The sequence below is a fragment of the Mirounga leonina genome, unplaced genomic scaffold (genome assembly GCF_011800145.1).
Source record: "Mirounga leonina isolate KUSES-001 unplaced genomic scaffold, KU_Mleo_1.0 Mir_176, whole genome shotgun sequence".
Lineage (NCBI taxonomy): Eukaryota > Metazoa > Chordata > Mammalia > Carnivora > Phocidae > Mirounga > Mirounga leonina.
In genome coordinates, this window is record NW_023270454.1 from 4355453 (window position 1) to 4379202 (window position 23750).

At 37.1% G+C, this 23750-nt stretch overlaps 1 protein-coding gene across 1 annotated transcript in view; it reads left to right on the forward strand.

Annotated features, from left to right (window-relative positions):
* The window catches only part of ADAM28 (ADAM metallopeptidase domain 28), an 82536-nt gene that overhangs the window by 47020 nt on the left and 11766 nt on the right, over window positions 1-23750 (forward strand). Inside the window, exons 12-19 of the mRNA XM_035023228.1 lie at window positions 1453-1583; window positions 2779-2956; window positions 4771-4860; window positions 7137-7332; window positions 12065-12167; window positions 14396-14555; window positions 15267-15347; window positions 15652-15730. Of these exons, the coding sequence (XP_034879119.1) occupies window positions 1453-1583; window positions 2779-2956; window positions 4771-4860; window positions 7137-7332; window positions 12065-12167; window positions 14396-14555; window positions 15267-15347; window positions 15652-15730 (1018 nt within the window). The remainder of the gene's footprint in view (window positions 1-1452; window positions 1584-2778; window positions 2957-4770; window positions 4861-7136; window positions 7333-12064; window positions 12168-14395; window positions 14556-15266; window positions 15348-15651; window positions 15731-23750) is intronic.

Consider the following 23750-nt stretch of genomic DNA (forward strand, 5'->3'; position numbering starts at 1 on the left):
GAGCACACGAGAGGTGGGAGGGTTAGGGGGAGAAGCAGACTCCCCACCGAGCAGGGATTCCAATGTGGGACTCGATCCTGGGACTTCAGGATCATGACCTGAGCTGAAGGCAGTCGCTCAACCAACTGAGCCACCCAGGTGCCCCAAATATATATTTTCTAAATTGCAAGAGCTTACCATAAAATTGGAAAAGAAATTAGACTACTTAAAGCAATACTTAATAATATATGATAGTAGAATTGAAAACTGCAGTAGGAATCCAGAGGAGGGGATTATTAATGAAGATGAATATGGTCAGGAAATGTAGCTGTAAAATAAACTTCAGAGGGTGGGTAAGATTTAGAGAGGGGGAAGAGAGAATGGAGTTCATTCCAAAGGAAAAAAAAATTAAGTTACGAAAATAATTGTTTAAAGGAAGATACTATAAATTTAAGGAGTCTCACGTAAGGCAATGTGGAAAGTCTAAACATACTTTCATTTTTCTTAATTTTTTTTTTTGGTTTGTTTTTGTTCCCATTTGAGTAACTCCATCTTACTAAATAGCAAGGTTTACCAGGTTCACCTTGACAGAATGATTGAATATCATGAATTGTATTAACTGCCTATCTTACACAGGTGCTCCTTGTTTATGAGTCTTGTACCATGCTGTATGGATTTCTTTATTTGGTTCTTTGGAATGAAGTAGATAAGGAAATCAGGTTTCTGTGGGTGGGTGTAACTGGCAGATTCCTGTCTCCCCACTGGAAAATTACAGCCTGCAGTGATTCTATAGTGCTGTTTTATTGCTCCTGAAAAACCTGGAGCCCCCAGTCCAACATTTCTAATCAGAAGTAATCTGGTAATGAAGTTGGCTACTAGCCAGACTTCATGCAATGGGGCAAGTCTAGAAGCAACTGATGTCTAGTCTTGGTGGTAACAGAATTGAAAAAGATACCAATGGTACTAAAGTCCTGGTATTAAAGTTAACAAACACTTTCAGATCCCCATTAACTAAACAGATCAAAGGCCTTCAATCAAATTAGAAGGTATTAAAAACCAGCTGGGGGTGGGGGGGTGCTGGAGGTAGATCAGTTTAAAAAATTCTGATTCCTTATCATCATTGAAGACATTTTGCCACTATCTCTCATGGCAGGAAACCACAGAAACGTTTCTCATCATAAATATTCCCCATGTACAAGAAAAAAGAGCAAGCAATGTGCCCTGTGATGCACATTCAGTACCAAAGTTGTGTGTGTGCGTGTGTGTGTGTGAGAGAGAGAGAGACAGACAGACAGACGACAGAGGCAGGAGGAGAGGAAAGGAAGAGAGAAGGGGAGGGAGAGAAAGAGACATGGTGAGTAGTGAAAAAGCTGAAGGTAAAATCACTCAGCCCCAGTTAGTAAAACTAATTATACCCTGAGTTATAATTTAGTTTGAAAACCAGAGGATCTGTTTCCTTATTCTCGCCCTTAGGACCACAGTGACAACATGCTTAGAGTAGCAGGGACCATGGCCCATGAAATGGGTCATAACTTTGGAATGTTTCATGACTCCTATGTTTGCAAGTGCCCTTCTACAATATGTGTGATGGACAGAGCACTAAGGTGAGGCTCTCTGGGAAGATGCTTTCTGCTCCAGTTTTTGGTTCACTCTGGGCTGTATCTGTGCTATATCTTTCATGTCATCTTCAGCAACACATTCAAGCTTTTAAATATTAAATAGTATAATCATGAATGCATATCTATACCAGACCACTTTAGCCCTCATCTATATGCAATGTTTTTCATTAACTAAGACATCATTTAAACATATTATGTCTTTGCTGTTGGTGTGATTGATACTTTTAACTTCATCTTATCTACACAAGATCTGGTTTCAGAAAATCTTTAGTATTTATCAAATTTTCAATGAATTCAGATTGGGTGGGTTCTAGGAGAACATCCTTGCAGGAGCATAAAGAAATGATACATTCCTGCCTTGCCTAAGCAAAGTTTCCAGGGAATTTTATCTTTAAAAATCCCCAAATCCCTTTTATATATGTATTTCCTCTCTTCTATTTCCCTGTCCCAGCTCACTCAATCTAGGGTTAGTCTCCTAGGCCATTCCCCAAAATACCTGGTTATGGTGGCTGCCAGTCACATACCTTTGTTATCTCTCCCAGATACTACTGCATTTTTAAACCTCATCTTTATTTGTGAAGTGAAAAAATTCTCCCAAAAGTAATTCCTCTGAAGGAAAGTGAATTCTTAGACACATAAATAAGTATGACTTTACTACCTGTAGGACTTCACAACCAAAATGACCTAAGGCTGAATAAGATTATCTGGATAAGTCAGACACATCTTCGTTTTTTTAAACAGCAGCCCGGATGCTACACTTTAAGATCTGATGTATTTTTTCATTAAGCTGGAGGTGTTTATGTCCATCCAGGGCTAATTCAGGTACACAAATGAGCTCATGATTTAGCAGTTGGGCAGTGGATTGGGTTTAATCTTTTTTTTTTTAAGATTTTTATTTATTTATTTGAGAGAGAGAATGAGAGAGAGAGAGCACAAGAGGGGGAGTGGAAGAGGGAGAAGCAGATTCCCCACTGGGCAGGGAGCCCGATGCGGGACTCGATCCCAGGACTCCAGGATCATGACCTGAGCTGAAGGCAGTCACTCAACCAACTGAGCCACCCAGGCGCCCTGGGTTTAATCTTTTAGGGCAGGTTTTGGGTGTATCATCCCCAGTGTGTGATATTGCTCCCTTCCTGCTCAGCGTGACTGTGTTCCATTTTCTCTTTCCTTATCGTCATAGCTTCTATATACCTACAGACTTCAGTTCCTGCAGCCGCATCAGCTATGACAAGTTCTTCGAAGATAAATTATCAGATTGCCTTTTCAACGCTCCATTGCCTACAGATATCATATCCATCCCAATCTGTGGGAATCAGTTGGTAGAAATGGGAGAGGACTGTGATTGTGGGACTCCTGAGGTACCACCAAATACTTTCTAAAATGATCTAATTTGTTTTTCAATTGCTGAGAAGATAGACTATAAAATTATATTATTACTCTGAAATTGTGCATTTCTTATAATTTTGCATATGTTTATTTGTAGACATTTGTCGGCCCAGTGACTACTGCATTGCTTAGCAGACCTTCCTAATTTCCTTCTTGGGGTTCTTTCCCCATTTCCTGATTTTTAAGAACCACTCAACAACTGGGCTTTATATCCCCATCCCTCTCTTTCTGGCAAAAATAACTTCACTTTCCTTATGTGGCTATGACCTGCTGAGCAGTTACTTTAGGGACAGTACCACAATAGCACTCAGAGGGTGTAAATGGCTTGCCCAAGGTCCACGGAGCTGGTAGAGAGAGAGGCCAAGATGAAGACTCAGGTGTTTGTTTTGGCAGTCCTGGGAACATCTTGCACTGAGATTTAGTTCTTCTCTTTGTGACTTAAGAGTTTTTACCATTGTGAGTCCTAGTCTGATCCCACCCTATTAACAAGGCAGCCAGGGTTCTGAATGGGATCTTTGTCCCCGTTTTATCAACACTTAATATGAGTGACATGTCAAGGCTTCAAGAGGTCATCTCTTCAGTAAATTCAAAATACGACCATAAATGTATTCATTCTTTGAGAAAGGAATCTTTCCAAGATGATGTTTATATTTGAAATAAGAGCAAGAGTTTTAACCCTAAAGTGTTGTAATTCTCTTAGGGAACCTAAACAACTATAAGAGGAAGTTTCCAAGGTAGGAGCTTCCCCAAAGCCTCATGCAGATGCCTGATATCTCAGAAACAAGGTGGGGAGAGCAAGACACAGTCTATTGCTTTATGCAGAGTTGAATCAAATGTCAAAATTGCATAAAGAATTATACTTTTAGATTTTTAGTACATGTCCTAGAGATTAATTTTATTGCTGGATAGGTACAAAACTGATGAGCTCAACTAATTATGTTTTTAACTATTTAAACTTTTTTTTTAAGATTTTATTTATTTATTTATTTATTTATTTATTTATTGACAGAGAAAGACACAGCGAGAGAGGGAACACAAGCAGGGGGAGTGGGAGAGGGAGAAGCAGGCTTCCCGCCGAGCGGGGAGCCGGATACGGGGCCCAATCCCAGGACCCTAGGACCATGACCTGAGCCGATGGCAGCCGCTCAACGACTGAGCCACCCAGGCGCCACTGTTTTTAGCTATTTAGATAAATTTTATTTTATTTTATTTTATTTTATTTTCCTTGAATAACATGTTTATTGCTCAGATAACCTTAAGAAACGTTACATATACTATTTGCCTCTGGAAAGTCACAGTAAGCCTGTGTATTAAAGGCTCTGAAAAGTTCTGCAATAAACAGTTGTGCTTTTTAATTTTTTTCTTATTATGTTTAATTAGCCAGCATATAGAACATCATTAGTTTTTAATGTAGTGTTCAATGATTCATTAGTTGTATGTAAATTTTATTTTAAAAAACTATCCTTTTTCCTTTTGTTTTCTTTGATATTTTACCAAAAATAGATCATTTTCAGTACTACCATGGGAGGCTGAGTGAACTAGAGGAGATACTCAAATTTAAAAAGATGTCAGTAGACTTCAGATATGAGACAAATCACCAGTGGCTCCAAAATCTGTTTTTCTAATGTTGAACTTTGTTCTATCTTTTATTTTCCTGAAAATTATTTTCAGACTATATCACAGTAGGATCTGTATGGTGAAAAAATTATATTATGAATTGTAGTGAAACAAGAGCAAAACATTGAGACCCAATCTAGCATTTGCATTTGTTTCTGGTATTTCTCAGGAATGTACCAACATTTGCTGTGACGCTAAAACTTGTAAAATCAAAGCAAGTTTTCAATGTGCATTAGGAGAATGCTGTGAAAAATGCCAGGTAAGATAATTATTTTATTTTATTTTAAAAATTATGATTACCGTTTATTTTTCTATATTAAAAATCTCAGTGATTATGTTAAATGAAATAGCAAAGCACTAGTTTTCTGTCTATAAAATAACACTGCCTACCATTTATATATGAGTGTTTATAAACATGGGCTATTTGATCCCCCAAGAACCCTTTGAATTAGGTATTATTATCTCGTTTTGCTCTTGAAGGAACAGAAGCTCAGAATAGAAAATATGCAACATCATAGAGCCACTGAATGGCAAACTCCAAATACGACCTGTTCCAAAGCCAATGCTGGGGAATAAAACCTGCCGCTGCTTCTGATGCCACAGAGCCTTCTTGCACCAAACCTCATAATTGGTTGCATATTCCTTTAAAAATGGGTTCAGTGGAAAAGCTTTTGTTTTAAATAATGTGGGGTCTCCCCTATCTTTGACTTTGAAGTCACTTCAGGGTGAATTTCTTAGAAAACAGACATAAAGTAAGGATTCTGTGTCATTTTCTCTGTGGGGCGTGTTGACTTTCCTTTCACGTTCAAGTTTAGGATTTTACCTTCCTATTGTTGCACAGAATTCTCTATTATGATTATTCCTTTATATGTCTGTTTCCTTAGTAAAACTGACTTCCGAGGGCAAGGGACTGATTCATCCTCACCTACCACAGAGTGGTACCTGTGTACCTCACCTACCACCTACTACATTTTAAATGCTCAAGAACTGTTTGCAGAATGAATGTGCAGATAGATGGCATACCAGGTTATAGGTAGTATTGGGGAATTTTTTTTTTTTAATGTCAGAAAGAGAGGAAAGAAATAAAAGAGGCCAAAAGGAAGAAAGTTTGAGAACTTAAGTCATATTCAACAAGTGTTGATTAAATGCTGTTTGTTGGAAATTGTGGAAATTAAAAAAAAAGTAGTCTTTGACTTCAAAGAACATGCTGTTTCTTTAGGGTAATGATATACATACCTGAAACAGATGAAAATATAGTGCATGATTAAGTGCCCAGGTAGACATTATAAGGATATACCCTTTGTGTAATGCTTTCCACTTAAATTTTCACTTAAGTTCTATAATGACTCTATAAAGGAAATATTAGATGGGGAAATGGATTTTCAGAGAGATTAAGTCCCTTTTCTAAGGCATACACCCAGCCCCTGGTAGAGCCAAGATTTAAACCCATATCTTCCAAATCCAAATTCAAGGCTCTTCCCATCATGTGTAGGAAGAAAAGGCAACAGTGTGCCCTGAAGACGTCAGAGGAGGCTTCGTGGAAAATGAGGCTGTCACTAGTCTTAAAGTAAGGCGTAGATTTTAGATAAGTAGACAAAAAGAGAAAACACTCCTAAATGAGGCGGCTGAGGGAAAGAATAAAGATGGATCAGGAGGTATAAGCATGGCTCATGTGATGGCTGGTAAGAAAACTTGTCTGGCTGGAGCAGCAGGGGTTGAATTTGGAGGGTCATGTATGATCTAATTAAATTTTGGATTCCATTCTGTCATCAATGTTAAGATACTGAAAGTTTTCTGATGATAGGGAAGCATGCTTGCTCACCTCAGCTAGGGAAAGATATGCTTCCAGTGTCCATACAGGCCTCTTCAGATCTGCATAAATGGCAGAAGTTGTCTAAGGTTTCTCTCAGGCAGTAAGGGCAAGATTTGCAGGAATAGAATGCGATGGAATTAATACATCAAATGCACATCCAGTTATTTCTCACCCATAAGAAATCATTTCATAGGAAGAAGTGAGTTGAAAAGAAACATTTGAGCATACAATAAAAGGAATTAAGGATTAGGAAACACGATGCCTGGGAAAGTCTCAGAGCATGCTGATCTGGTGCTTGTAAATTTACCTTCCTTAATACGGAAGATTCACTTTGCCAATAAATCTCTAAAGTTGCAGATGTAAATCTCCTTGAAAATCCTGACAAAGATGCCTTCAACAAAGGAAAAAGTAAATCCCTTCTTTGCATCTAAGATGAGGCTTGGTTTTCTTCCGTACTTTTCTCATTGATATTTCTATAATGCTTGCACTATAAATTCAGAAATATTGATTACTTAAAGACTCAGGCCATTGGCAGAAGTCAATAGAAGTGATATATAGGAGATGTCTTTAGTTTATGCAATGCAGATGTAAGCTAGAATAGAATGATGCCTCTAACTACCTTGCCAAAAAAAGGCCAAAGGGAAAATATTATTTGCATTAATTTGAGATATTAGACTAAGTCAAGTAGAAAAAGCCTTCTCTTCATTTTTATTTCCCTGCAGTTTAAAAAGGCTGGTGCAGTGTGCAGACCAGCAAAAGATGAGTGTGACCTGCCGGAAATGTGTGATGGCAAATCTGGTATTTGCCCTGATGATAGATTCCGAGTCAATGGCTTCCCCTGCCAAAATGGAGAGGGCTACTGCTTGATGGGGATGTGCCCCACACTGCAAGAGCAGTGTACTGACCTGTGGGGACCAGGTAGGAGGACAAGCCCCAGTGTTATGGGCATTCCTGTCTTTCTCTATTCATATACAAGGAAAAATCATGTTACTGTGATAACAGGTGACAGTGTTTAATCATGGCCAAAGTAGTATTCTGTCCCAACCTTCTTTCTTGGAAACTGTGCTACAGCTCAATATCCTGGATAAGTGCATTTTAAGACATAAGGTCAATTTGGGGATTTCTAGATTCAACAAATAAAAATAAGGATGGACCAGTCAATTTGAATTTGAATTCCAGATTAACATTTTTTTTTTTTTAGTATCAGTATATCTCATGAAATACTGGAGGTAAGCTTATACTAAGAAAACTGTTTATTTGAAATTCAAATTTAACTGGGTATAGCAGGAAATGTTATCCAATGGGAAAAACTCTCTTCAACAAATGGTGTGGGGAAAACTGGACAGCAACATGCAGAAGAATGAAACTGGACCACTTTCTTACACCATACTCAAAAATAAATTCAAAATGGATTAAAGATGTACATAGGAGACTTGATACCATAAAAATCCCAGAGGAGAACACAGGCAGTAACCTCTTTGACATCAGCCAGAGAAACTTCTTTCTAGACGTATCTCCAGAGACAAGGGAAACAAACGCAAAAAATAAACTATTGGAGCTTCATCAAAATAAAAAGCTTCCACACAGTGAAGGAAACAATCAAAAAAGCTAAAAGGCAACCTATGGAATGGGAGAAGATATTTACAAATGACATATCTGATAAAGGGTTAGTATTCAAAATACATAAAGAATTTATAAAACTTAACACCCCAAAACCAAATCATCCAGTTATAAAATGGGCAGAAGACATGAATAGACATTTTTCCAAAGAAGACATCCAGATGGCCAACAGGCACGTGAAAAGATGTTCAACATCATTCATCATCAAGGAAATGCAAATCAAAACTACAATGAGATACCACCTCACACCTATCAGAATGGCTAAAATCAACAATACAAGAAAGGACAAGTGCTGGCAAGAATGTAGAGAAAGGGGAACTCTCTTGCACTGTTGGTAGAAATGCAAACTGATGCAACCACTGTGGAGAACAGTATTGAGATTCCTCAAAAAGTAACAAATAGAACTATCCTATGATCTAATAATTGCACTACTAGGTATTTACCCAAAGAATACAAAAATACTAATACAAAGGGATACACGAACTCTGATGTTTATAGTGGCATTATCTACAATAGTTAAGATATGGAAGCAGCCCAGGTGTCCATTGACTGATGAATGGATAAAGAGGATGTGACATATTAATATGTATATATAAATATATATGTAGATATATTTATATTATATAAATAAAGATATATATATAGGAATATTACTCAGCCATAAAAGAATGAATCTTGTCATTTGCAATGACATGGATGGAATAGAGTGTATTATGCTAAACAAAATAAGTCAGAGAAAGACCTACCACATGATTTCACTTATTTGTGGAATTTAAGAAATAAAACAAACAAAGGGGGAAAAAAAGAGACAGGCAAACCAAAAAACAGACTCTTAACTATGGAGAACAAACTGATGGTTACCAGGGGGAGTTGGTTGCGGGGGATGGGTGAGATAGGGGATGGGGATTAATGGGTACACTAGCTGTGATGAGCACTGGGTGTTGTATGGAAGTGTTGAATCTCTCTATTGTGCACCTGAAACTAATATTACACTGTATGTTAACTACTGAAACTTAAATAAAAACTTACCAAAAAACAAATTTAACTGGATATCCGGTACTTTATCTGACAACCCTAATCAAGATCCTTCTCAGATAAGTACCCCCTTAGAAGTCTCTGTGTGTGTCTGTGTGTGTGTGTCTCTGTGTATGTGTCTGTGTGTGTATCTGTGTGTGTGTGTGTGTGTGTAGGAGTGGCAGGAATGCTGGGAGATGGGCAGAGCATAAGGGAAGGGGGAGGGGAAAAAAAGGACTGTGGGAATGCAGATGAGCAATTTGGAAAAGTGAAATCTCTTAAATGCTTATTTTGCCCATAATACTAGAATTTTAGAAGCCATATTCTCTGATATACCATAAAAAAAAAGAAATTAAAAATAAAACTTAACAATCTCCAAAACTGTAAACTAAAACTTAAATTGTACTAAAAAACCTTGATCGGAAAGGCAATTTAAAAATTATCAGTTCTTTGGACTTTCTGGATATGATGTCCATTGTGCACATTCCTTAAATGACTGAAGGAATGTTTTAATAGGGAAAATACATATTCCTAAAAATACTCGAAGATGGTTATCACATGCCAGGAACTTCTCATAATTCCTGAAAATATACATAAAACAAGATAAAGGAAAGCAACAAAAATCAGTCTTTCACAATATACCCAGTAAAAAGGAAACCTGAGAAATACATGGATTAGAACTTAGAAAAATTCCTGAATTAAAATAAATCCTTTGTATCAGGCAGGGGTGGGCTGAGACACAATTTGAGGAGCATAGCTTGATACCATTGGTGCGTGAGCAGGTGCACTGACGTGCAGGAATCTGGCCTCAGCAATCCTCCCGCGTACAGGTAATGCAGACTCACATGCTAAGTTACAGGTGGAAACAAAGATGTTTTTGTGGGTTAAAGAGAGACTCTGTGCTTTCTTGACTAACTTTGGTATATAGCAGAAATCTAGGGAAAGAAAATCTTCTGCACAGAGTTGAAGCTCTGAGCATCCCTTTATTATCTGGTGATAAATCACTGCAGTAAATACTATTACCTTCTCCTTTTGCCTGACCCTTCACTATCTGCCTCCCCTGCAAATCTGTATATTTTCCAGTACCTAGACATTATGTATTTTGTTCACAACTGTATTCCCAGTGTGTCCCAGCACATTGCCTGACTTTCGTAAATGTTCAAAATTATTGAATTAATGTTGAACATATTTATCTGATATTGGAAGAGGAAAGATCTTTTAAATCACACATTTAAAGGTAGCCCATATAAAAGATCAGATAACAGATTGGCCTAAATAAAATTCCAAATTTTGTAATTTCTAAGAGATCACAAATTTATTTCAAATTAATCTTCAAAGTTTGAAAAGTCTTATATATAAGGAGGGAGATCACTCTCTCTGATATCAAGTCACTTCTATAAATCATTTGCAGTTCCAAATACTGAAAATGCGACCAAGGCATTAACAGGCAGTTTGTCATAAAGAAGTCCAAATGTCCGAAAACCATTAAAGTCATTCTAACTTACTAGCAAGAAGTATGAAGTACTGACACATTGATGTGCCAGGAAATGCCAATATAGTAAGAAATATGAATGAAAATTTGATTCCTTCAACACTTGTCAAATTGGCAAAACTTTGTTACAGTTAATGCTCAGTGTCAGTGAAGATGTGGCAAAACACCTAGTTTTATACAGTCTGGTAAGAACATGAATTAGGACAGTCTTTCCAGGATGAATTGGAAAAATGTATGTACCACCTAAAAAGAAAATGTACTGTTTTCCCCAGCAAGTGTATTCCAGAATATTTTTTTCACGAAGGATTTTCAGCCAGCACTTTTAAAATTAATAACGGATAATTGGGAAACATCTCAAAGTCCAAGAATAAGCCTCAGTCAAGTAAGTTATATAGTATTTCTTCAATGCAGCTTTTACAGCTATGAAACTGCTTAATATTTAGTGCCTGGGGAAAGCACAAGTATACTGTTATTTGGGAAGCAGCGTGGTACCAGGTGTATGAATGATACTTTCTACAATAGTAGCCATAATAACTCTGAAGTTTGGGATTAGGAATATGTTTTCTCCTTATTATTCATGCCTAACCAATATTTTCAGTGTAGATATTTTATTATAATAATAAGGAGCCTATAAATGTTACTAAGATCAAATAATTAAGAAAATATGATAATAAAACTTATTTTATCATCTTGGACATTGAAACATGAAATTCATTTAAAATGATTCAGGTTTACAGATAAACCAAGAGGTTAAGGCACTTGGCCAAGGTCACACAGCTGCAACTTAGCTCCTGAACTCTTAACCACTGTATTCTATTGCTCATCTGATGAGGATCTAAGGAAGATTGCCTGAGAAATTAAATATGTGGTGTCTATTGCCGTGCCTGCACAAAGCAGAAGTTTGACTAAGCATAGCAAGTAATTGTGACATAGCAAGTATTAGCAGAAGAGCATCCCAGTGTCTGCCTGTGAAATGTTAATATAATGATTGTGGCTCTCCCAGCTAAGTCTTCATATTTAGATGGACTTTTTTAATCTTCAGCAAATCAACCACATTTCCAAATATTTAGATGCCCATTATTCAAAATTTAAATATTTGAAGGGTTATTTTATTGTATCTTTTAAAAGATTTTATTTATTTATTTAGAGAGAGTATGTGAGGGGGAGAGGGGCAGAGGGAGAGGGGAAGAATCTTAAGCAGACTCCAAGCTGAGTGAGGAGCCTGTTCCGGGGCTCGCTCTCACAACCCTGAGATCATGACCTGAACCAAAATCAAGAGTCCCATGTTTAACTGACTGAGCCACCCAGGCACCCCTAAAGGATTATTTTAATTTCTAGCCAGCTTTCTCAATAACAAACTATTGCAGCCTATATTTCTGACAATGTCCAATGGGATTATGCCAGAATAGTACTTCTCGTGCTATATATTTCATTACTTTTATATTTCATTAATCCTTTGTAGCATTGAGTATCTTATCTCTTTTTCTTTTCTAATATGTCCCTACTCACCATGCCTGGTTTCAGGGACCAAGGTTGCAGACAAATCGTGTTACAGCAGGAATGAAGGTGGGTCAAAGTATGGGTACTGTCGCAAAGTGGATGACACACACATTCCCTGCAAAGCAAGGTGAGTGGCCTTGTTTGAACCTTCCTGCTCCTCAGACTAGAGAAATCATTCACTTCCAGACACATGTTCTGATTTATTCCAATTAAAGCAAAAGTTAATTGGGACATCATTCATTTGGTCAGCATTCATTGACTATTATGTGCTATGTTTTAGACTAGGCACTAAGTTAAAAGACGAATAAGAAATGAACTCTTTTTTCCAGTCCCTCATGGTGGGTGCTTTGGAGGACATCAAGTACAGTCATCGTGAAATTGAGTGAATGTGTGGAGGGAACATGCAGCAGCAGTGAATGGGCCTGGATGGAAGTCTATACATGGATTTTTCAATATAACTTAGGCACTTTTCCATCTAGGTGTTTTGTTACGATTCTAGGAGTAGAAATATTTATCTGCTCAGAGGAATAACCAATACAATGCTTGTATAGTTTTATTTAAGCTTGCCATGGCATTACAGAAAGAAAAAAATACAGTAATAGAAAAGATTGACAATTCACCTGGAGAACTTGTTTTACTTTTTGTGTGCATATTCTGGAAAAAAAAAAGTTTCTAGAATATCATGAACAATGGACTTGAGATTTTTGTATAAGAATTTTGGTTCTACAATTTTAAGGTGACTTTTAAAATTCAAATTATAATAGATGAAACTTAGTACCTTCTCCAAATTTCACACATACTAGGTAATGTATAACAAGAGACTGAACAAGATTAAAAAGTTTTTCTATTAAACAGTGGTTTTTCCAGATGATAATTACCAAGCTATATTTTGGACATAGTGTCATCCCTTGGAGAGTCTGAGCCTAAAGGATAATAATATTCCATGGCCTCTCCTTTATAAGAAATCAGGGCAGATTCAAAAGGGAAAACAGTTATGTAAAAAGCAATGTGTATGTTTTCTGGGAGCCAATATGTAGTTCGAGAGGTAGCGAGCGGGAAAGAGCGTAAGGTGGTTCCACTTCCTTCTGTAGCATGAGCACACATTGCCCTGAATGACTGTATGATCCCTGGATCATTTCTGCAACTAGAGGCACAAATGTGTCATTCTTTCACAGGCTGACCTCCTAGTCACTTCTGAATAGTCATTGGCTGTAGTGGAGAGTAGACCTGAACGTAGGCCTTCCTTATAAAGCTCTACCTAAGTGACTCAAGAAAAACACCTCTTCAGGTTTGGAAAGAATGTGTGCCTTTCGGGGCGCCTGGGTGGCTCAGTCGGTTAAGCGACTGCCTTCGGCTCAGGTCATGATCCTGGAGTCCCTGGATCGAGTCCCGCATCGGGCTCCCTGCTCGGCTGGGAGTCTGCTTCTCCCTCTGACCCTCCCCACTCTCATGTGCTCTCTCTCATTCTCTCTCTCTCAAATAAAAATTTAAAAAAAAAAAAAGAATGTCTGCCTTTCCCCACTCCTCAGTCATATTTGCTAACTGCCACCAGAAACATCAGGAGAATCTGATTCTGTCCCTCTGAGAGTAGTTTTTCACAGCCCTCCTCTGAATTCCGCATAAAGCAATTGACTCCAATTTTATTGGCCCTGACTTTATTCACCTTGGCAGTAGTGAATGGCTTTACCGAGTGCTGAGCTGTTTCATCTTTATTTGCAGGGAGATAGTTCTTTCAGTAACCCCACATGATGACTTGGAGTGTCACCCAAGGCTCAGCCTTATGTAGACACAGCTATAGTTGGGAGAATTATTCTGCTGAAATTCATGAAAATAAAAAAGTAACTTTAGCTGAAACAAAATAGAAACTGTCTACGTGCCCTCCATGATGTTAGAAGTCTATCCTCCTTATATCTCGAGCATGACCTTCATTCCAAGGTGTTTCTCTTGGCGTATCATGGCTTCTGCAGCTACAGCCATTGCATTCCAATAAGCCAAAAAGAGAAAAAAATGAGAAGTAGGACATACTCCTTCATGTAACGCCCTCTTCAAGGATTTACACATAAGATTCTGCTTCTTTCCCATTGGCCAGAACTAGGCAATTGGCCAAAATTAGCTGTCTAGGAATCTGGGAAATGTGGGTTTTGTTTTTGAGCAATAATGTGCCTTGCTAATGTTTTGTGGTTCTATTATTGAAGAATAAGGGGAAATTTGACATAAAGGGAGAACTAGGAGTCTCTACTATGGGGAGAAATACGATTAGTTAAATACTGATAGCCAGGGAGCTGATTTAGAACTGCATAGGACTATAATTTGGATCCTGGTATTTCAACTGCAACAAATTTGGCTTTTCCTCAGTGATGCCATGTGTGGGAAGTTGTTCTGTCAAGGTGGGTCAGATAATTTGCCCTGGAGAGGACATATAGTAACTTTCCTGACATGTAAAACATTTGATCCTGAAGACAACAGTCAAGAAAAAGGCATGGTGGCCAATGGAACTAAGTGTGGAAACAAGAAGGTAAGTTGAAAATGTAGCTTTTAATCAAAATGTTCTCTTGTCTTGTTTTTTTTTTTGTTTGTTTGTTTGCTTCTCAAGGACTTTCTATGTTTCATGGGGCACAGTTTTCAAAGCAATACTTAATGCCATTCATTTATGCATGCATGAATTCATCCCTCCAATACTATTTGATAAGTAACTATTATGTGCTTAGTACTAGGTTATTAAACCTTGGTAAATTTTATTGTCCCCAAATCAGTAGGTTCTCGATAAATGATAGCCACCCTAATAATAATAAAGAGAATAATAACAATACCATTTATATTTACACAAATGATAGGTATTGTAATATTGCAGATGATGTGATATTAACATGTTTTCCATAATATTTTTGTTTGGAATGGGTGCCTTGTATCATGCACAATGCTTAGCTCAGTGCTAAGTATCAGTCTCAGGTATTGACTGAAGAGGTGGATTAAGGGAATGACCCATGAGGAATAAAGTGAAGTAAGGAAATATTCTTTAGAGGACTTTCCAAACTTTTTTTAAAAAATTATCTAGCTTCATCTTCTTATTTCCAAAAGAATGCTGTGATTTCCCTAATAAAAAGGTAAGTTTGATAACAATAATCATGGCTAATAATAGAAGATTAAATTCCAAAGAGTCAGCAGTTTGCAGAGCTGAAGCCTTTGGGTATTGATGTCAGCTTGATGTTTTTCACATCACTTTCAGGTTTGCATTAATGCAGAATGTGTAGATATTGAAAGAGCCTACAAATCAACCAATTGCTCCTCCAAGTGCAAAGGACACGCTGTAAGTTTTGAAAATGTTTCCCCAAGCTTGCTGAATCTTTTGTAATTTTAGGTCAGTCTTGATGATGCTAAAGTAATATTTCAGCATTAAGTGATTAAAATTATTAAGTTTGCCTTAATGCTCAGTAGTTTGGTTCAATGAAAAAAATTTCTTCTAAGAACCTGGTATTGACATTCCTATGATGGATTCATGCATTATGTAGATAGCTGAAAGGCTGCAGAGTTGGGGTTAGTTTCTGATGAATAGGGCCCTTGGGTTGGTGGTCAGCCTAGTGTGGCAATTAACAGGATCACTGCTTCTCTAGGTGTGTGACCACGAGCTCCAGTGTCAGTGTAAGGAAGGATGGGCCCCTCCTGATTGTGATGACTCCTCAGTGGTCTTCCGTAGGTAACATTACATGTCTAACCTGAAAAAATTGCTCTTCTAAGCTTTTATTTCATATTACATATGATTTCATTGCCACTTTTCTCTCCTCTTGGAATTCTTGTTCATTCCATAAATATTGAATCTACAATATTAATCTTCAAGGTCTCTAACAACTTTTTAATCATATTTTCCACAATCTTATGCTTTTACTATACATACAAAAAATTTCCTCAAATTTTATATTTGTAATCTTAATTTTAATTTCCCAATGTTCTTGTTATATGATTGTTCTATTTTTGTAGGAGCTTTGACTTAATGTATAGGTACAATAGTCTCATAAAATTCTCTAAGAATATGGCGTGGATTATTTTTGTAGGTTCAATTCTGTTCTTTGAATCATCTCTATTTCTTTTGAGTTTGATTGATTTGTTTTTCACCCTGTCTCTTATTGTGCTATTTTTCTTCAGGATATGGGACCCTTAGCTGAGGGCAGGATTAGGTTGACTTCAGTTAGCTTTTGTCGGTTTTCTTTGCATGCTTGTGTGCTTGTTGTAACTACCCATACTTCTCCAGATGGGAGATCTGGCTGTGAGCTCTATCAGTAGATAGATAGGCCTCCATACAGGTCTGGAGGTGGGGATCCTCACCTCCAGTCACCATGATGAGGAGTAATTTGCCCAGAAGAGAGCTCCTCAATGCAATTACTTCCTGAGAGAACGGCTTTCCCTCAGCACTCTTTCCTTGATCCTCCCTTCTGTATCATCTACTGTGAGTATCTGCAGTTAGCCTCTGTTCTGCTCCTCAGGCCCTTGCATCCCCCATTGCTTCTAGAGAGCAGTTCTTGGGTCTTTGTCTTCACTATTGTTCTTTATACACAAGGGATGGAGATAGGGATGCAGATGGGGATGGACCTGAACAAGCCATCTGTCTCAAGTTAAGATTCTCTGTAGGCTTCCCAAGAAAGAATAGCATCTACTTCTGATGTTTGGGCTATTTTTTAAAGATTTATTTTTATTTATTATAAAATAATAAAGGCAGGAGGAGAGGGATAGAGAGAAACTCAAGCAGACTCCACGCTGAGTGCAGAGCCTGAGGCAGGGCTCAATTTTACAACCCTGAGATCATGACCTGAGCTGAAATCAAGAGTCTGACACTTAACTGACTGAATGACTCAGGCATCCCTGGGCTATTTTAAAAAAAAATTTGTTGGTGATGATCCTACACCTAAAGGAGCTGGAGAAAGAACAGCAAATAAAGCCTAAACCCAGCAGGAGAAGAAAAATAAGAAAGATCAGAGCAGAAACCAATGAAATAGAAACTAAAAGAACAGAACAATGAAACTAGGAGCTGGTTCTTTGAAAGAATTAACAAGATTGATAAACCCCTGGCCAGACTTATCAAAAAGAAAAGAGGAATGACCCAAATCAACAAAATCATGATTGAAAGAGGAGAGATCAAACCAACACCAAAGAAATACAAACAATTATAAGAACATATTATGAGCAACTCTATGCCAGCAAATTAGATAACCTGGAAGAAATAGATGCATTCCTAGAGATGTATCACCTACCAAAACTGAACCAGGAAGAAATAGAAAACCTGAACAGACCTATAACCACTAAGGAAATGGAAGGAGTCATCAAAAATCTCCCCCCCCCAAAAAAGCCCAGGGCCAGATGGCTTCCCAGGGGAATTCTACCAAAATTTCAAGAAGAATTAATACCTATTCTTCTGAAACTGTTCCAAAAAATAGAAATGGAAGGAAAGCTTCCAAACTCATTTTATGAGGCCAGCATTACCTTGATCCCCATCCGGACAAAGACCCCAACAAAAAGGAGAATTACAGACCAATATCCCTGATGAACATGGATGCAAAAATTCTCACCAAAACACTAGCCAATAGGATCCAAAAGTACATTAAAAGTATTATTCACCATGACCAAGTGGGATTTATCCCTGGGCTGCAAGGGTGGTTCAACATCCGCAAATCAATCAACGTGATATAATACATTAATAAAGAAAGAACAAGACCCATATGATCCTCTCAATAGATGGAGAAAAAGCATTTGACAAAGTACAGCATCCTTTCTTGATCAAAACTCTTCAGACTATAGTCATAGAGGGAACATACCTCAATATCATAAAAGCCAACTATGAAAAACCTACAGTGAATATCATTCTCAATGGGGAAAAACTGAGAGCTTTCCCCCTAAGGTCAGGAAAGTGGCAGGCATGTCCACTATCACCACTGCTATTCAACATAGTATTCGAAGTCCTAGCCACAGCAATCAGACAACAAAAAGAAATGAAAGGCATCCAAATCAGCAAAGAAGAAGTCAAACTCTCACTGTTTGCAGATGATATGATACTTTATGTGGAAAACCCAAAAGACTCCACCCCAAAACTGCTAGAACTCATACAGGAATTCAGTAAAGTGGCAGGATATAAAATCAATGCACAGAAGTCAGTGGCATTCCTATACACCAACAACAAGACAGAAGAAAGAGAAATTAAGGAGTCGATCCCAATTACAATTGCACCCAAAATCATAAGATACCTAGGAATAAATCTAACCAAAGAGGCAAAGGATCTGTACTCAGAAAACTATAAAATACTCATGAAAGAAATTGAGGAAGACACAAAGAAATGGAAAAATGTGCCATGCTCATGGATTGGAAGAACAACTATTGTGAAGATGTCAATGCTACCTAGAGCAATCTACACATTCAATGCAATCCCCATCAAAATACCATCCACTTTTTTCAAGGAAATGGAGCAAATAATCCTAAAATTTGTATGGAACCAGAAAAGACCCTGAATAGCCAGAGGAATGTTGAAAAAGAAAAGCAAAGCTGGCAGCATCACAATTCTGGACTTCAAGCTCTATTACAAAGCTGTCATCATCAAGACAGCATGGTACTGGCACAAAAACAGACACATAGATCAATGGAACAGAATAGAGAGCCCAGAAATGGACCCTCAACTCTATGGTCAACTCATCTTTGACAAAGCAGGAAAGAATGTCCAATGGAAAAAAGACAGTCTCTTCAACAAATGGTGTTGGGAAAATTGGACAGCCACATGCAGAAGAATGAAACTGGACCATTTCTTTACACCACACACAAAAATAGACTCAAAAGGATTGAAAGACCTAAATGTGAGACAGGAGTCCATCAAAATCCTAAAGGAGAACACAGGCAGCAACCTCTTCGACCTCAGCCGCAACAACTTCTTCCTAGAAACATCGCCAAAGGCAAGGGAAGCAAGGGGAAAAATGAACTATTGGGACTTCATCAAGATAAGAAGCTTTGCATAGCAAAAGAAACAGTCAACAAAACTAAAAGACAACCGACAGAATGGGAGAAGATATTTGCAAATGACATATCAGATAAAGGGCTAGTATCCAAAATCTATAAAGAACTTATCAAACTCAACACCCAAAGAACAAAGAATCCAATCAAGAAATGGGCAGAAGACATGAACAGACATTTTCCCAAAGAAGACATCCAAATGGCCAACAGACACATGAAAAAGTGCTCAACATCCCTCGGCATCAGGGAAATCCAAATCAAAACCTCAATGAGATACCACCTCACACCAGTCAGAATGGGTAAAATTAACAAGTCAGGAAATGACATATGTTGGCGGGGATGCGGAGAAAGGGGAACCCTCCTACACTGTTGGTGGGAATGCAAGCTGGTGCAGCCACTCTGGAAAACAGTATGGAGGTTCCTCAAAAAGTTGAAAATAGAGCTACCATATGATCCAGCAATTGCACTAGTGGGTATTTACCCCAAAGATACAAAAGTAGGGATCCGAAGGGGTACGTGCACCCCGATGTTTATAGCAGCAATGTCCACAATAGCCAAACTATGGAAAGAGCCAAGATGTCCATCGACAGATGAATGGATAAAGAAGAAGTGGTATATATATACAATGGAATATTATGTAGCCATCAAAAGGAATGAGATCTTGCCATTTGCAACGATGTGGATGGAACTGGAGGGTGTTATTATTTGCGAAATAAGACAAAAAGAGAAAGACATGTATCATATGACCTCAGTGATATGAGGAATTCTTAATCTCAGGAAACAAACTGAGGGTTGCCTGAGTGGGGGGTGGGGTGGGAGGGATGGGGTGACTGGGTGATAGACACTGGGGAGGGTATGTGCTCTGGTAAGCGCTGTGAATTGTGCAAGACTGTTGAATCTCAGATCTGTACCTCTGAAACAAATAATGCAATATATGTTAAGGAAAAAAAAAAGGTAGCAGGAGGGGATGAATGAAGGGGGCGAATCAGAGGGGGAGACAAACCATGAGAGACGATGGACTCCGAAAAACAAACTGAGGGTTCTAGAGGGAAGGGGGGTGGGAGGATGGGTTAGCCTGGTGATGGGTATTAAAGAGGGCACATTCTGCATGGAGCACTGGGTGTTATGCACAATGAATCATGGAACACTATATCAAAAACTACTGATGTAATGTATGGTGATTAACATAACAATAAAAATTAAAAAAATAAATAAATAAATTTATGTACTGGTAAAAAAAAATTTGTTGGTGATGGGTATTAAGGAGGGCACGTACTGCATGGAGAACTGAGTGTTATACAAAAACAATGAATCATGGATCACTACATCAAAAACTAATGATGTATTGTATGATGAGTAATATAATAAAATTAAATTAAATTAAAAAAAATTTGTTGGTTCTTTGCTAAACTTCCCAAGAAAGAATAGCATTTACTTCTGATGCTTCGACTATAATTTACTCTGTTTCTGTCTGCTTAAATCCCTTTACTTTCTTTCGGAAATTTCTAAAAGTTCTTTACTATTTTTCTAGTGCTCTATGATTTTATTACATATATATTTAAATATTAAATATATTATTACATTTATATAGACAAGCAAACACATGCACATATGCTACTTAAGTTGTGTTATCTGGTATTTGGATATGGTAGGGGAATAGACACATAAACATCAATCAACTACTTATTTAGAGAATTCTTTAATGGTTTAAACACTCACTAAAAATCCTTTTAAAATATGACTTCCCTCTTCTTGAACTCTATTTTGTTTATGATATCTTGATTTGCTAAATCACTTCCATTAGTCATTTCTTCTTTCTTTTTGCATGAAACTTTCTATGTTCCATTTATAAGGATTTATTTTCACTGCTAAATAAAAAACATGAATAGATTGGATTGGATTAGATCTTTTGACTCACAGTTTTAATTTCATGACTCTCTGAAGAAGTAGATACTGATATTTAATGTTTAAAAACCAAGGCTACCCTGATTTTGCTTGTTGTTGTTGTGAAATAATCCTTTAAAAATCATTAGTTTATTTTCCCTTAAGTGTTCTTAGACTCTGAAACAAATAATACATTATATGTTAAAAAAAAAAAAAAAGAAGATAGCAGGAAGGGAAAAATGAAGAGGGGGAATCAGAGGGGGAGACAAACCATGAGAGACTATGGACTCTGAAAAACAAACTGAGGGTTCTAGAGGGGAGGGGGGTGGGGGGATGGGTTAGCCTGGTGATGGGTATCAAAGAGGGCACGTACTGAACGGAGCACCTGGGTGTTATACGCAAACAATGGATCATGGAACACTACATCAAAAACTAATGATGTGGGGCGCCTGGGTGGCTCAGTCGTTAAGCATCTGCCTTCGGCTCAGGTCATGATCCCAGGGTCCTGGGATGGAGCCCCACATCGGGCTCCCTGCTCCACGGAGAGCCTGCTTCTCCCTCTCCCACTCCCCCTGCTTGTGTTCACTCTCTCGCTGTGTCTCTCTCTGTCAAATAAATAAAATATTAAAAAAAAAAACCTAATGATGTAATGTATGGTGATTAACATAACATAATAATAAAAACAACAACAACAACAACAAAAAAAGAATTGCTATTATATGAAAACTAATCATCATGCCATACCTGGATGTTGTTTTCTTTTAATTATTTTGATTGTTAGTGAGTGAGATCTTTCAAACTGCAGATTTGATTCTGTCTTCAGTACAAGGAATGATTCTGTTATTACAGATATTAAAATTGATTCTGTTCCACTTCTCTGGTTTCTAATTCAGAAATATAAATTATTTGTATCAAATATCTTGATTGTGTGGCTTTCTTGTTATCCTTTTTTGTCATTGTCTATCTCCTGTTATTTTGGGAAAAGTCTCTCAAAATTATTTTCTGTATCATAGAGTGAATTTTTGGCAATGTCAACCCTCCTATTTATTAGTTATAATGACATTCTAAAATGGTCAGTGGCATCTTTGTGTTTCTTTAAACCTCTTTCATACCACTCTATTGTCTTCTCTTATTTTTTATCTTCTTTAACAATCTATTTTCATTTTATTGAGAGTACCAAGCAGATGCCACCTTAAATTTACTTTGATTCTTTATAATTTTTTTTCTGAAAGTATATATTCTATATCTATTCTACTTCCACATATTATTTTAAACCTAATCTTTTAATGTTTTTATGTTCTTTCCCCCTTAATTACTTATCCTCCAATAAAGATGAATCAATTCCAACACAAATTGTTAAAATATTTCTTGAAAACTTTAAATCAAAGGACTGGTGATGGAAATATGCATTATGTGACATTAGATTTATATCTTAAGGGGATCAAGGAGGCAACTGGAGTGGTTCAGGATACAGATAGGGGACGTTTTTCTCTGAATCACTTGTTCCACTTGTTAAAGCCACTGTGTCAGGATTCAGCTTCATCCATCAGGTTTTCTTTTTGTTTCTGGACACTGTGTTGGTGAGTTTGGTTCCATTTGTGGCACTATTTCTGACCCAACCATCGAGGAAAACCTCCACCAGACTGGGGAAAATGCAGTAAGGTGTCCCGTCACCAAAAGGACAGACCGCAACAGATAGTTTTCATGAAATCCAGGCTTATAATCAAAACCTGAATGAGAAAAATTACATTTCTATTTTCACTGAACTCTAACTAAAATTTAGAATTTTCTACAATTACAGGGATGTAAGGAAACAAACCACAGTGGTATTAATTCTCATGACTGTGTCACTAATAGAAATTACACATTTTTACATCACATTGCAGTTGCTGCATAAATCCTTAAATGTCCTATATGTGTGTTTCTAGTTTGAAATTATAGTGGCTACTAATCCACTGTTAGGTCTTATAATTTAGGGGTTAAAAAAGAAGCATATATGTAACTGTATCATAAATTCCTTTATAATATTTTGACAACTGTATTCTGACATAATTGGCTTCCTTTTTAGTCCTATGCATTTTATTAATGAATTTAAAAGAATTCAGAGAAAGGGTTTATAGGCCTTATCAGATTTCCAAAATGATCTGTGGCACATAAAAGGTTAAGATCCCTGCTCTCTAGTATGGCCATACATAACCACAGGCTTTCAAGCTTCCTTAATCAGAACAATTTTTTGTAAAATTTATACAGAAAAACATATAAATAGATATATTACATGCATTGTTTGTATACATTTATAATATAACATATATATAATATAAATTACAAAATGAACATTCATACACTACAGTCTGGGCCAAGAAACAGAGCATTGCTAGCAGCCCAGGCATATTACCCCTTGGCTTCATCCCTGTCCTAATGTCCTCTCTCTCTAAGGGTTAATCATTAATGTGTCTTTTATTATAAACATTTTGTTGCTTTTCTTCATGGTCTTCCTTTCCAAATACACATTCCTAATCAGTAGGTTCTGTTTTTAACTATATATGTGTATGTGTGTGTATGTATATATATATATATATATATACATACACACACACAATTATTGGTACTTATAGTCTTCTTTTCTCTATATTATGTTTTCAAGATCATCCATATTCTTATGGATGGAATTAGTTTATTTTTGCTATTGTGCATAATATCACAATTTTGTCATATATTGGTATAATTGTTTATATGTTTCCTGTTTTTTTTTTACTGCTTTTATGGATATTTCAGGACTATTTTGAGAAAAAGTTTCTATAAATATTGTCATTCAAGTCTAATTTAACTAGATCATACCAAA